General features: G+C 35.9%; 1 protein-coding gene across 27 annotated transcripts in view; it reads right to left on the bottom strand.

Moving 5' to 3' along the window:
- The window catches only part of DMD (dystrophin), a 1,198,278-nt gene that overhangs the window by 179,785 nt on the left and 1,002,828 nt on the right, over nt 1-15,665 (bottom strand). For all 27 annotated transcript variants that reach the window (XM_030020819.2, XM_030020811.2, XM_030020812.2 and 24 more), the window contains 2 exons: nt 15,100-15,220; nt 14,154-14,422 (listed from right to left, as the gene is read on the bottom strand). In XM_030020819.2, the coding sequence (XP_029876679.1) occupies nt 14,154-14,422; nt 15,100-15,220 (390 nt within the window). The remainder of the gene's footprint in view (nt 1-14,153; nt 14,423-15,099; nt 15,221-15,665) is intronic.

Here is a 15,665-nt window from a genome sequence, read left to right as displayed (position 1 = left end):
TGGCATTTCTCCTTGTTGAACTTCATGAGATTCCTCTCAGTGGCATTCTCCATGCTGTCAAGGTCCCTCTGAATGGCAGCACAACCATCTGGTGTATTGGCTGTTCTTCCCGCTTTTGTATCACCCGTGAACTTACTGAGGGTGTGCTCTGTCCCAGGGTCCAGCTCATTAATGCAGATATTAAAAGATATTGACCCAGTATTGACCACTGTGATACCCCACTAGCGACTTGCCTCCAGCGAAACTTTCTTGTCCTTCATGTGCCTGGAGATGGTTTCAAGGATTAGCTGCTCCATCACCTTCCCAGGGATTGAGGTGAGGCTGACTGACCTGTAGTTCCTCGGGTCCTCCTTCCTGCCCTTCTTGAAGATGAGAGTGACACTTGCTATCTTCCAGGATTCGGGAATCTCTCTCAGTTGCCATGACCTTTCGAAGACAACTGGAAGTGGCCTTGCAGTAACATCTGCCAACTCATTCAGCACTCGTGGCTGCATCCCCTCAGGGCTTATGTATGTCCAGAATTATGAGCATAAAAAGTCCATCCCCTTATATGTTCCACCATGGATGTTTCTGACACTTAATATGGTGGCCTCACGCCAGCCTGGCATTTTCTTGAAGAATTCCCTCATATAGAAGAGTCTCCTGCTAGCACAGGTCTGTGTTAAACCTCAATTCTCATAACCAGTGAAAGAGACAGAAAAGGACATCTGGCACCGTGATGAAAATATGACATGGCTTAGGGAGAAAAGCTCTCCCGTGTCAGACAAATATCGTTTTTTATACCAGCAGCAGCTGCAGCTAAATCAGAGCAGGATCCATCTGCACAGTAAGGTGAGCGGCCGTCCTATACCTGGGCTGCAGCAGGTTCCCAGCGCTGACGTTTCTCTACCTCAGCTCCCTTAGTGTCCAAGTGGAGAAGTATTTACGGGCCAGGGCGAATCTTCAGGTTTTATATTTAGAACCGTACAAGGTGGAACAAACTGATATTCTACCCAGGACAGTTTAAGAGTCTCCATCTCCTTCATTCAAAATGAGTCTGTTTCTTCTCTGATGGGTTTAGTGTATTCTGATTCAAATTTCATTGAAACCTGGGATTGTCAGCTGCTAGCTCAATGTGCTACACTTAGCTTCCTTATAAATTCACACTGTATTTTTATTTGATTCTAGTGCTCCTGGGGACAGGCAGTGTTGAAACAAAATGGATTTTAGCTGATTTGATTTTCCATCCTATATATTTTTATAAACTCAGAAATGACCAAGCAAGAATGCACTGAAGTAGAATATAAATCCTCTTCTGGGATAAAAATAGTTCAAATAGAAGACATCGGGGGAGAAAGAAAATCAAATGCCCTTTAAGTCCTATCCCATTCTGAATTCTGTATTTCTGAATCTGATAAAACATTAAATTTTTCAAAAGTTATTTCCGACAACTTGGAAGACTAACTCCGTATTTCCTTAAAAATAAGGATATTAAAATTTGAATAGAACAAATGAAAAATGAACTAATGTCAGGCATTAACTTTCTTTTCTGAACTTTCAAGGGAAAAAGCTATGATTTGTAGCAATGTTATATCTAGAAAAAAATGATTTAATTATTAGGATGTGTAATTTAATAAACAGAAGCACACTAATAAATAGATGCATATGCCCTGGAACACATATCACTTTGTTACTATGAATTCTTGATTTCTTTCTTTTTTTAAATCAACAGCCTATATGCAGTTTTATGATCCCTGAACAGATACAACCTATGCCACTGCCTCGCCATTTATTCTGAAATTGTGTTCTCCTCCATGGAGGGGGAGAAGTAAATGAGCAAATTTAGCTTGTAATTCACTCTACTAGAACAACTGTAACCATGATATGGCAGAGCCCATCACTGCTAAAGTGTTCATAAACAGTTCTGCACCAATTTTTCCACATAATCAAAATCAGTTATTCAGTTACTTTGCAACCAAGAAGCCAATCTGGCAATCAAGAGATGAAGTGCCTAGGAACTGTAAGTAACTTGAAGCATTTCAAAGTGTAATCTGAAAGTCTAACACACACTACATGAAGGACACAGAAAATATAAAGGAATTTTTACAATGGAAATTTTTCCTTTAGTATGGTTTCGTTCAGCATTGTTAAAGCTAAAAGCACTTGAAAAGATATATACGCTTAGGTTGTGGACCCTCAGCCAAACCTGTTTTTAAAGCATTAATAACACATTATCTATCTTTGTTAGTTAACTTGTGAACAATGTATATTAGATATACACAAACATAAAAGGTTGAATAACCTGTGTTCCTTACAGAAAGCTTTCAGGTAATAGAGACTCACAGGACTTCTCATTGCCCTCAGAAAATAATGACTACAAAGTAAATCTCTATTGTGTGGTAAAGCAGCATGGTATTTTAAAGGCAAATGTAGTATTTCACTGACAAAAAAAGAAAGGAGTTTAAACCAGAAAGGTTGCAAAAGCAGTATCATGTTACAAAACACCTCAAGCTTCCAGGCATCAGCAGGCAGATCCTGTAGCTCAGGAGGAAAAATAAGGATTCTTTTCATGGCCATACAAAAGCTTAGCTTAGACACTACCAAGACACAGATTGTATTCTGACACTCAACCAACATTAAAATAATTCAAACAAGAAGCTTCAGAAACTCCTCCTTGTCTTTTCTAACAGTAAGCGTGTACAGATCTTTATTTTAATTTTAAAATAAATCTTTATTTTCTCCTCTCCCCAACAGGAAAGACCATGTTTACTTACAATAGGCCAACATGTCTTTCAATGGACCGTGTAAATATTTCTTAATGTTTAGCCTCATAAAGTTGATAATTACTACCTCCAGCAAGGGGAACAAAGTTTTTCATAGAGTTTAAGGCCAAAAGTCCATGCAGTCTCTAACCTCCACACCAGTGCCAGTCAGATGGACTGTTCAAGTGTTTTGCTGAAAGCTATGCTTTCCACTTCTTGAATTAATATTGTAATTCCCATCTTCACCTTTTCACCATCACTGTGTGATGTGTGGGGAGTGGGTGAAACCCTAAGGCAAAATCTTAAGGTGGGAATTTCTAGACTTCTTACGTCTAATAAGAACACCCTTCAACAATGCCAGACAAGGAAATTCAGTTCTAACAGTAGATTTTAGTAGAACATAAGCAAGAACAATTTACTTTTTAAGCTAATTTAAGAAGAAAGAATACGAAAATAAAATACTGAAAAGGAGACAGTTAAATAAAACTTAAAAAATGAAACGGGTCTAGGGTTTTTCTAGCAGCACCAGACACAGGCTGGGAAGCTGTGTCCGGAGCAGCGCCCACGTTCCCAGGCTGAAACCCTTCTGGGTGGCAGGCTGCCCTGCCACGTCTCGAGGGAGAGCAGGCTGCAGCTCTGGGAAATGACTAGCTGTGGCTCCTGCTGAAACCAATGAAAATTGTCATTCTTAATCCTCTGGATAATCGAAGCCAACTGAAATAAAACAATTTGCAGGTAAAAGCTAAAGAGAAGAAAAATAATTTGAGTGGCGTTGCTGTCTGGACAAATTAGTTTCACTGATTCAATTGCCCTGTTTGTAAATTGGGGATAATACTACTTCTACTGCAGTCTCAGAAAGAAGCTGAGAAGATTAACTCATGCTAGCTGGAACATGAGAAGCAGTATAAAAGTGCTTAGCAGCAATTAAAGGTTTTATTATGGGTTAACCTTGGACAAAAAAAAAAAAAAAGAAATAAAACTCTATTAGGCTTTAAATATATAAAGATTAAAATGAGAAAAGTATAGCACAATGGTTCGCTGATAAACATCCCAGGCAATCTAATATTCATTGCACTCCCTACTTCAAGCAGTCCCTAAATAATTACTGTGTACCAGCCTATGAGCTTGATAAATTGATTTTATTTTGCTCATTGATTTGCCCACGTCATAGTAACATTATCATTAGCGAATCTGCACCCTTGATAGTTACAACACTAAAATACATTCCCAGGAATAGGAGAGTCAATGTTTTAAGAAAAGATTTCATTGAAGACATTAATACTGGCAGACTTCTTTTCATGGAAAAAATTGCCACCTCACAGAAAGCAGACAACATTAAAATACATTTCTAGCACTCCTTCTCCCTTTTTCCTCCTCTCGTGTCTCACTGAACTGAACATACACGTCTCTGGTTATATATTCAGTTCTGGTATGTCCTTTTGCTTTACGTAGAAATGTTTCAATAGCAGCCTATTATAGCAGATCAGATTTCTGTTATAAATACTCCTTGGATATACTTTTTCTCCCTTTAGGCACTCACCTCCCTGAGCCACACTCACTTAGGAAAGCCTGAATAAAATGGTCCCACAATAAAAAGATAAGTGTTATTTGTATTGTTGTTTTGTTTTGGTTTTGTTTATTTCTTGGATAAATACTTACATTTCCAGTTTATTAGAGAAAGAAGACTTTTGAACAGAATCACAACAGTTCAAGAGCATTTTTGATTTAATGTCATGTCGAGGAATGTTAATACTTGATCATCAGACTAATCTCTATATATGCTGTGTTTAAATGGCAAACTTAAGACAAAACAAAAAGCCATGTTAAATGCTAGAGTCCCTGCAATATCCATGCCACTTAGGTACTTAAACATTAATGTTTAATTCTCTTTCTAAAAGCTCAAGTCCCATTCTTCTTTCTGATAACCTGATAAAGAGCAATCTCTTAAAAATGTTCTGGTCTGACCTCAATTCTGAACTTCAGAGGCATAAAACGACAGACAAGTCTTCATACATGTATTAGTCAGCTCTCTCAGCAGGCTATCAGAAACCAAGATCAGAGATAACCAACACTTAAAAAGGCAAATTCTGCCTCCAGATGTGCATGCTGATCTCCCACTGAAATCAGCAGGGTGAGTTCATACAAGGAAAAATTTGGCTCTAAATGAAATCTGTTGATCTAATAATAGCATGTTCTACCAAACTGAGTTGGAGGTAGAAAAGATTTCCACTTTTTACTGTCACCTTTTTTTCTTCTTTAGAGATCAGGAATTTTTCTGCACTTACTCTCAGGGAAAAGTTCACAGTATTATTTGGCCCAAAGGTCCTTAATCAAAGAGAAAATAATTAATCTGTTCTATTAATTATCGTGTTAACACAATTAACAAAAATCTGGTGCAAACCTGGTGAAATCTGGTGCAGCTGTTTCCCAGGTGCTGGCTCTTTCGCAGAATGGTCTACAAGAGGCTGTTCCTCACACTAGTTGTGATTCCCCCAAAAGTTAAAGAATACCCAGTTTTTGTTTGTCCTTTGTTAGCAGAGCAACACTAATGTTTCTGTATCTCAGTTATGCTACTGTTTCCCAATAAGTAGTATGATCAAGGGCAGACTTAATTTTAAAAGACTACTCTTAAGATTTCACTTCTCTGCCCGCTCCTCATTGTCTTATTATTCCTATGTAAAAAAGACTTTGTACTCTCCTTTAAAATAAGTAGCTTGATATAGACAAAAAACCCCTATGTAATCTAGTCTCCATAAAACATTCACTATAATTAAAGTGGTGGCATCTAAATATGAGATCAGAAAAGTATAGCTTATTGCCAAAGGAGTCAGCAGAAGGAATGATGGTTTGCTTCAGGTATTTAAGATGGGCTTAGATACGGGCTGTTGCCACAGCCATTCCCATAACAAACTCTCCAATCTTATCTGACTGATTACATAGCAACAATATAAGGCAGATGAGACTTTTAGATTAAATTTGTATCAGTTGCAAATACATGACTATTACATATTAAATAACCACTTGTGAATATATTTCTTTTCATGTGAGAAAATAAATTGATTCATAAGCTGTTAAAATGAGATTAAGAGACCACAGGACACAACTCAGTAACTTTCATCTCCTACAAGCTAAGCGGCATAGCAGAACTAACTTCAGCTGGTACAACTACATGATGAAGCACTCCATGGCTTTTAACTCAATTTCATATTTAAAACAAACCTTAGAAAATTAAATTTGCTTCCAATAGTGACAACCAAACAACCCTAGTAAATTCTCTGTTGTCTAAAACTATATTTTAAAAAAGGTAAAACCAATATACCAGGCTGTACAACCAATTAGGTAATGTAGTTAGTTGAAGTGTCTTTGATGTTTTACAACATCCTGAAAGTTGAGCTGTTAACAAACTCAACAGACTTCAACTATTGCTTTCATCACAGCAAACTCCACAAAGTTTTAAATTTATGACAATGTTATATATAATAAGGGCATCTGTAGGATGTCAAAGTGTTCCAGTGAATTTAAGTAAGATTTTGGTTTATTTTAAAATAAAGTTTATTATGTTCTGATATACTCTACTGATGTTTTAGTTTATATTAGTGGTAAAACAGTCGCTGAAGAGTTTTTGCCTTTTTGTAAATTCTATTTTTATTGATTGTATTGATATTTAAAGCCTTAAAGTCCTCTAGAATGCCATTAGATCATCTCCTCCTTTTAAAGTATCTTACTTAGAACAATCTCTAGTCTACAAATATTTGACACATACAAAAACTGTTTATAGGGATCATCCCTAATTTTCTCAGGGATGATTTTTTGGGTTTTGGAAAGCTGGCAAATGAATTAGGAGGGCATGGCTATTCTGTATGAATTAGTTTTTTAAAATCACAGAGTCCAGCACAGGACTTATTAAGAGACTTACTAAAGGAAATAGGACAATTTAATTCAGATTGATTATAGACTTCGGTGGTGACAGCTGGTTTCAAATTAAACTGAAAAAAATGTATATGCATTTCAAAGTAGTCTAAGGAGACATCATAAAAAATTATTGCATGATTCTATAACAGAATGACATATGTATGAAATGGTAAACTTGAGAAACATTTATAACAGTAATTACTTCAGTTGTAGTCTGAAGAAAACATTAATACTTCCATCTCCTACACTGCAGGCAAATAGTTTCATATTCAGCTGTCAACCAATGGATGCTGTCATCTTTTAATTGTACAAACAATTAATATACTTAATAAAATCTTAGTTCATACTCTGAAATTCTATATATGGAATGCTTTAGTATTTTTGGTGGTTTTAAATCTAAGAATAATAGGGAGTATAGCTATGGTGGGGAGTGATGCTTGTAAATTGTCAAAATACATCCTAGTCTATGAGCACTGAAACTGCTGAAACAATACTTTAGGGACACTTACTTCTGTAGGTTTGCCTGCTGCAAACTCTGCTGAATAGAAATTTTCTCCTCAAATTTCTGTAACGGCAGTGAAAACAATCAGTGTTGCACATGAAAAAAAAAAGTGATTACACATGGTAGAAATTTGAAGCAAAAAAGGGGTTGGGCTTGGAATAATGCAGGAAGATATCTAGGTGATGTGGAAAAATTACAAAAGTAAGTTTGTTCAGAATACCAGGCAAGTTAATTTACTTCCAAACAGCAGTGATTTGCGTTGATAGAAATTCAGACCTCCATATGAAAAATAAATTTTGTCTTTTGTTGTTTGGGGGTTTGGGGTGGGTTTAGGGGGTTTTGGGTTTTTTTTAAGGAACATAGAGTCTGTCAGTAAAGAAAGGGAAACAAAAAGATCTCAGAAGTCACTGTATGTGTCATGTGAGTTTACTGTACAGACTGGACTGCATGAGCTCTGCTAGCTTAACTTAATAGATTGTTAGCAAAAAATTAACAGGAGCATAGGCATCGCATTACAATCAGATCGTAATTTGTTTTAACATGGATCTAGTACTGCTATTGATATTTAGCTGGTTGGAAATTCTGGTTATTCAATACATCTTCCAGGTAATTATTTCTTGGGTCTACTTAAAACTGATCTCTTCACGTCCAGTATACATCTCCATTGCTAGGAGGGGATGAATGTGGACTATTGTCTTGGTTTTAGGTGTCATTCATTAATTTTCCTGTATGTGACCCCTACTAATTCCTTACAAAAATCATTTTTTCTTCAGGAAGGATAGAAAATTATGAAATACCTAAGCATTTCAAAGAATTCTGGAAGATTTTTTTTTTTTCCTATGAATGAGAACACAAATTAGAAATTCAACAACTCACTTTGCTCTCAGAATCTCCACTGTAGGCAGCTGTCAGCACAGTTCCCTCATAATGGCACTGTTAAGCGTCCGCTTTTTCTGAAATACCTCTTTTCAGCATAGCAGTAGCTGAACAGTACCAAAATGAAGTACAGAAGAATATATAAGGCTTTTTTTTCTTTAAATGAACTGCCTATGGTCATTCATTGTCCAGTAATTGAGGTTGCTGATTTAGTACTAGAGTGTTTGTAATAATATGGTATTTTAACCTTGCCAAATCTATTTCTTTTCTTTCTGTGGCCACATATGAACACAACTGAAATTGTCTTAAGGGGTTGTCTTACTTTTTTCTCATTCAGAGAAGAGATGACTAGGGACAAAAGGACTGAGTGCACGTAGAAAGTAATTTTGGAGTAGACGATGAGCAGATCAGTTCATTTCTGATCTATGCGTAATTGCAAATTCTGTTCAGTTCACAAATTAGAAAGAAGTTTCACATTGACACTTTCCAGTGAACATTTGTCAGTGACATACAATTGGCTACAACTGTCAATTATGCTGAAGAAAGTCTGAAATAAACAGCATATAATTCAGGCCTGACATCCCAGAAAAAAAGGGTTATTATGCAGTACCCATGTGAATTTCTCATTGCCTTTTGTTTCACAATTTTGTAGAAAATACTTAGTAGAAATTGTAATAAAATTGTAAATAGGCTGTGACAGAAGAATTTAAAAGGATACTTACAGCCTTTGTGAATACACTTGTTACATTAAATACATTAAAATCCATAATCTATATGCAAAGTTCATAGTCTTCCCATGTAACTGCTTTATTCGTTACTGTAAAAGTGAATTTGCAAGAACAACAACCAGTTCTTAAGAAGCAAGATTAAGACTTTTGTGAAAACTGCTCAAAGGAAAAATACAAGACTTACGTCACTAAATTCTGTTCTGCTTTTTTACAGTTAACAATCATCATATCGAGTCAAGGTGCCCTCTTTATATGACAGTGAAGGAGAACAAAGCTTTCTATAACAGAATGGAGTTAATTGAAAATAGGACTACACAATTCAGCTTTGATTTGGCAGGTGTTCTCGAGCTACACGCTTCTATTTTGAACTGGAGCACTAGTTCAACACACTACTACCTGTTCTTGCTTCTTTTTTTTTTTTTAATTTTATTTTAGAGTAGTTAAAAAAAATATCAGAAAGCAGTTATATCCCCCATAGCGTCTAGAGGCTCTGCTGTTCACTTACAGTGTTGTGTATGACAGAAAACTGAAGCAGTTATATGCCACTAGTGATATGGTAGAATATCCCTGGCATAAGAAAGTGCTTTGCATTGCGCTCTCATAAGTATGTTGGAGTAGCTGAACTACCTTTAGTAACAGATAAACCACACTGTTAAAATCGACTTAGAAAAAAAATTCTGTGCACATCCCAAAATAGTGGCTTCCACTTTAAAAAATAATTTTTCAGAGTGCAGAAGTTTTACAACCTAAAATTTGCTAAGGGTACTAATTCCTACTAGTATTTCTCAGCAGATGTCTACAGACAGACAACAAAACAGTGAGAGGGTATCAGCATGACATGTAACGATTGTTGCACACTAGCAGCATAACCATTATCAAGGTTTTGGTCGGTATGGAGCAAAGGAGAGTCTTTGGGGAAGAAAGAGAGGCAAGGTGGTTCTGCTGCCAATTCCTGGAATGGGTCTTTGAAGAAGATACCAAACGGATGAGGCAGGTATGATTGCATATCAATTGCATACCAGGAAAAGCTTAATATAAAAACTGAGTGGTGGTCTCATGACCCTAAGTGTTCCAGGCATCCTGAGGAAAAGGAGAAAATTTTGTTAGTGATTGCAAGAAGAAAGCATCTGTTGAATTTGCTGCAGAGAGAAGTAGAAATCCCAGGTCATGTCAAAAGATGATCTGAGCTACAATCAAAATGATCAGCCAATGGGTGTTAGGGGACATTTAATAGATTCGTTTGGGCTTGAACTGAATTTAAGACAGGTAAGTGATGGCTTGGATTTTAATGGAGAGAAAGGTCTGTTTGGAAGAGAGAGAGAGAGAAAGATTGTGTGTTATTGAGAAAGTAAGTTATATTTCAGTTTGCAGATAAGATCACTCCTACAAGAGAAGAAAAAAAGGAGAATAACAGAGGACAGCAGAGAATTCTGAAGAATATTTTGAATATAGATCATCTGTAGTCTAGGTTGCATTCCTTGGGGTAGGTGTGTGAAACTATTTATCTCTTGTCCTCAGAATCAGAGATGAATACCAATTGGTACAGATCAAGGATCTGTAATAATAATCCATTAATACTGATCAAGGATCAGTTATTTTGTGTGAATTCAACATTACACCATGACCTTAAGAGCTCCAGCAACTATAACTAAAGAGAACAGTGACAAATGGCACTGGGTAAACTCATTCCCTACGAAGTTATTAATCAGCTTAGGTTTGGGAAAGTTACTGTGATCCCAATTAGGTGAAGGATTTGCAAGAAATGCAATCACATGTGTCCAATATTTTGAAGATCTGCTCAGAAGGTGCTTGGGGTGCTTAGCTGTATAGAGAGTAATAGGTACTCTCCCTCACACTGTAATATCATCAGTCATTGCGATACACATCATAAAAAGCAGAGCAAGGATGAGAGATGTATAATATATCAATTTGATAATGTTTGGCTGATAATATAATTTGTAAAGAAAAAACCTTATTGTTTACTAATAACTTTTAACTGAAGGCTACATAAATTGTGTCTTCTTCAACAAATGTACCTTTTAATTGAAACATTTGCAAAGGAAAAGTATTTAACCTTTAAGTGAATCAATTACTATGAGAAGCAAGACGAAAACAGTAGTAACCAGGCTTGTGTTAAACCAGCTTATACAGGCCAAATAACAGACGCCAAAGGCATCTAAAATCTGCAGAGCTGAGTCAAATATCTAAGTGATTACTAAGTGATTCTCCCAATCTTGAATACTGTAAGTTTTAAAATTGCACATTGGGAATTACACAACAGCTTTTAACTCATTTTCCATTCCCATACGCATACAGCACTTTGGGGGATTACTGCAGTTTTGGAGCTAAGGACTGGGCCTGCAGACTGGAAGAGGTAACTAGGATGTAGGAGGAATCAATTCAGTGCTGAGCAAGCTGGAATTTTCTTCCCCCTCCCTCCACTTGTCCCTCTCCCAGAAATCTCTCTTGCCCCTTCAGTCTTCCCATCATTGGACCTCCACTTTAGACTAGGAATGATGTTCTTCATTTCGGTAGCACATGCAAAGTAGACGCTGCTGCTCACCGGCTAATGCTTTAAATCAATTGTACATACCCTTTTCTGTAAATGCTCCCATATTAGCTTTCTTAATCTTACTAAGACTTTCAGGCATTAGACTAGCCATTCTTTTAGTAACTAATTTCCTCTCAAAGCAACAATTTTGTTTACAACTAACTATGAATATAATACTGTTGTTGGAAGTTTATTTTATGTAGTTTTTAAAGTCTTATGAAGAAATAAATATGCATTACATTTTGTAGAAAGGCCTGGATTTGCTTTAATTTCTTGTACAAAAGTAGCCAAAATACAATCTTTCTCTTCCATCTTTGATAGCTCTGGAAGTGAAGCACAAAAAAATAGCTTACCAATTGTCTGGGTTTCATTTAAACAAAATAAGGGGCGGAGAAAGAAAAAACTGACTAAATTTGATCATTATTACTGAGATAGTAATAATGGTTACATCTAAACTTAGCAAGACAGGGAGTAAATCAGAAATGAACTTACTATCCAACAAATACGTTCAACATAAAAATGGGCTTAAATCATCTCTTATTGCTCCTGTCACAGATGATATATTTACATTAAACCCTCTTTTTCAGGTTTTGAAAAATTAAACCCAGCAATTAAGGCTAGGGTTGTGAGTATATTTAAAATATTTGTACAATTTAGGCAGGTACGCTAAGGTTATAAAGGATCAAGATCAGAGTTTCTACAGTCTAGCCAGTTCACATGTAGCAAATGCAAGCTTGAAAACTCTTTACATAAATTACTGGTCTTGATTTACAACTTTTCTAAAATAGGTTTCACTCTAAGAAAAAATATGAATGTCAAATATGAATAACTGAGGTAAAACCCTCAAAACCTAAACCCATACAGTTTTATATAGGCCTTCAAATCGCAGGCACAGTTGTAGCTCTCTTGGTAGTTATTAATTTCACAAACGTGCTTACATTGCCTAACTAGTACATGCATTTGTCTTCAGTATCTATGCTGGAATTACATTTTGTTAGAGCAATATATGCATACATTCTAGACAGCACATTTTGGGACAATTATTGTACTACTCACACAGTTAATATTATTCAGCTTTTGGCCTATTGTGTTCTTGCATTACCTGAGCTAATTATGGTCACTTCGAAGGTGCTGAAAGCACAATACTGCCGTGTGTGTGCATCTAGCAGACTACAATTGCCATATATGAAATAAAAAGTTACAGATTATTTATCTGTATTATGATATTTATTCATATCATAAAGGATATGAATATATTCTGTATGGTATTTTCATTTAGCATTTACCTGATAAACTTACAGTATGGTCTTATGATACCCTACATTCATAAGTATTTTAAGTAAATATGGTACAAATGAGATAAAAATCAGGGGGTAGGTGGTAGCATCTAATTTTAAATCTTGAAATGGAAGTCTTGGTTTCTGTCTGACCCTAATATTGAGACTCCAGAAGGAATAAACAGACATCTACCGATTGAAAGTACCTCTGGATTTTCATAAGGTTAAGAGTTCTATTTTGTCATGGCTGTTATTGGAATTTCATTATGTCCTCTAGGACATTTTTTTTTTTTTTTTTTTTTAAACCATAACAGGATTCAGCACTACAGTTATGGAGTCAACAGTTATGGTCACAGCTTTAGAGTTAAGTGACTTGATTTGTCTTCCAGTAATATCAGGGATTCAGTGTTTCTGCTCCGAATATCTTCTTCAAAATCACAAAAAAATCCATGGCTATAATAGAAGGCACTTTCTGAGAATTTATAAATAGATCTCTTCTGTTCATTTATGAATTTAAATGAAGATAAACAAATTTCGCAGCTAACTGTTCATCAGCTACCAAGTACTTTATTTGTATTGTATAATATTTGTACAAGACACTCATTAAACTTCCTATGTGATTAAAATTCATGGACTTTTTTTTTTTTTTTATAAACTACTTGTGACTTTTAAAGGCATTTTTCCTTGCCATTAGTCATCCTATTTACTCTTTCTTAGATCCTAATATTCTACTAGAAAAAATAACAGTCATCGCAGGTCTCTTTCAAAATGACTGATGATTCCCGTTTGCGTGAATGGAACAGAGGCACTTTGTTCTTATCAAAATGGCAACTGCCTCTGTTGTGCTCTAGCTAAAGGAATCCTGTAGTATTTATAAAGTCTGTCCATGGCAGTCCTGCTGAAAGAGGACAAGTCCTCACGAGTTTCTCAATAAGCAATCATTTTATGAAACAAGCCTTGAAAGCAGATAAGCATTAAGTTATAGAAAATAATGACAGTTTTTCCAGGGTCGTTTGTTTTTGTGTTTTTTTTTTTCCTTAAACTATTTTATGTTATGAGGCCTAGTTATCAAATAAGACAGATAGCAAATACTACCATCATGACAAAACAACATCAAACCCATGTCCTTTAAATTATTTAAATTCTCCTCTACAAGTATAGACACAATTATGTACTCATCACACTTACAAAAGTATAATAAAGAACAGAATTAATTTCCTATACTTTTATCAGGTATTCTCCTATCTATTCTATTTTGCTTTCTTTACTGTTAACTCTGTATCTCCTGAGCTAAGAGTGAGTGTGATGAGGATATTTACACATTCCTGTGGTGCTTTTGACACATTAGCAATATACATTCTCAATGTTGATTTGATTCCATTTTAATTGCAGAAATTGTAAAACTCTTTATATGTCCTTGCTTTTTTTTTTTTTTTTTTTAATATAAATCACTATGTTACAAAGCTATCGATTTCTTATTTTAAAAGATAATTCCTGATCTGGGGATTCATACAACGAACAAGCCAATTATTTTATACTCAGAAATATTGACATACTGACACATACCTTGAGTTTTTCTAAGTGATCCTGCAGAGAGTCAATGAGCAGATCCCCCACTGGCTGCCAGGATCCCTTGAACACTTCAGCCTGGCGTAGTTTGAGGTCCAGTTCGTCCATTGCCTCTTGAAGGCTCTGCAGTCTTTCAAGAGCATCATCTATCTTCTTTTGCCAATCAGCAGACTGTAGATTCAGCTTATCCCACTCAGTTCTGACCTCATCTGCTTGCCTTTGGAGAATTTTAGTGACGTTGTGGGCCCTTTCCTCAGATGACAGCTCTAAATGTGAAAGCCAAGAGTCTTTTAAGACATATTCTGTCTTAGAAGAAAAATAATTCCCATCCTGGTAAGTTCAAAGCACAGTAAGAAACTATTCATAACCAAAGACACCTGTGAAATTTATTTTATTAATGTATTCTCATTTGAAAATCTCTTAACAAATTTAAATCTTGCCACCATACAGATCACCAAAATACGCATTTAAGCACATAAAGGCATTTTTAAAAACGCGAGGTGTAGCTAAAAGTTTATCATCAACTGTGTCCTGATTCAGCAAAACAGTTCTGCACGTACATAAATATTAATCACTGTGAACCTTTTGATGCAATTGAGTAGATTTGGGAGCTTCTGTAGTACTGAGACTACAAGTTGAGTTTTAGGTTAAATTGCAGCTTTCAGACCTCAAATGAGCCTATTGTTATAGATAGGTCCTGAAGGTTTAAAGCCAGTTTCAAAATCTGCTTATAAATATGCATTTCTGTTTAGTGCCACAGTGTTTAGAAGGATCACTAAGGGTTTCTTTCATCTATATTTTTAGCTTAGTTTCTGAATACTGACATTCAGCTTGGAGTGTAAAACGAGTACTTTCACAGCGGCTGGCAGAATTTATTTAATCATTGCTGATCATCACTGATCTTTCCAGCAATGTGTTATTACCCTGCTCTTTCTTCAATTACCTCTTGCTTCTGGGTAGACCTTCTCCAGTACCTCCGCAGGCTGCTCCGCCGAGAAGATTCTCACAGTCTCAAGCGCACTCCTGATAACAGGTTCTTTTGTTTTCAGCTCCCTCTTGAAAGCCTGAGAGATGAAACAAAATTATTGTAAGTGGATATATAATGAAATACCAAGTGCTAGCCCTTGTTTTCATCAATTTAAGAACAAAATTTCCAACAACAGCTTCCATGGCTGTATTACAAGTAGCTACAAAAAAAAAAAAAAAAAAAAAAAAAAAAAAAGAAAGTAAGAGAGAATCAGCTCTTGCTTAACCTGAAATCACATTGTATTCAAAGGAGCAAATGTACTGCCAGCATGCTGCAAACTACCCAAGGTTGCTGATCAAATTCTCGCTGTGAGAGGGATCCTTTTCGTTGATTAACATCAGGGTCAACTCCAGAACCAAGCTGCAAGGCACAAGGCTTCGACTGGCTCTGTATTGGACCACACCAGCATAGCTAATGGTTCTTGAAAGCAGGATTTACCGGGATGTGAAGGAAAATCTAGTATGTCTCACAGCTATCACTTT

Source organism: Aquila chrysaetos, chromosome 7 (assembly GCF_900496995.4).
Source record: "Aquila chrysaetos chrysaetos chromosome 7, bAquChr1.4, whole genome shotgun sequence".
Classification (NCBI taxonomy): domain Eukaryota; kingdom Metazoa; phylum Chordata; class Aves; order Accipitriformes; family Accipitridae; genus Aquila; species Aquila chrysaetos.
The sequence above is the reverse complement of the archived record's forward strand: the minus strand, read 5'-3'. Positions and strand labels throughout refer to the sequence as shown.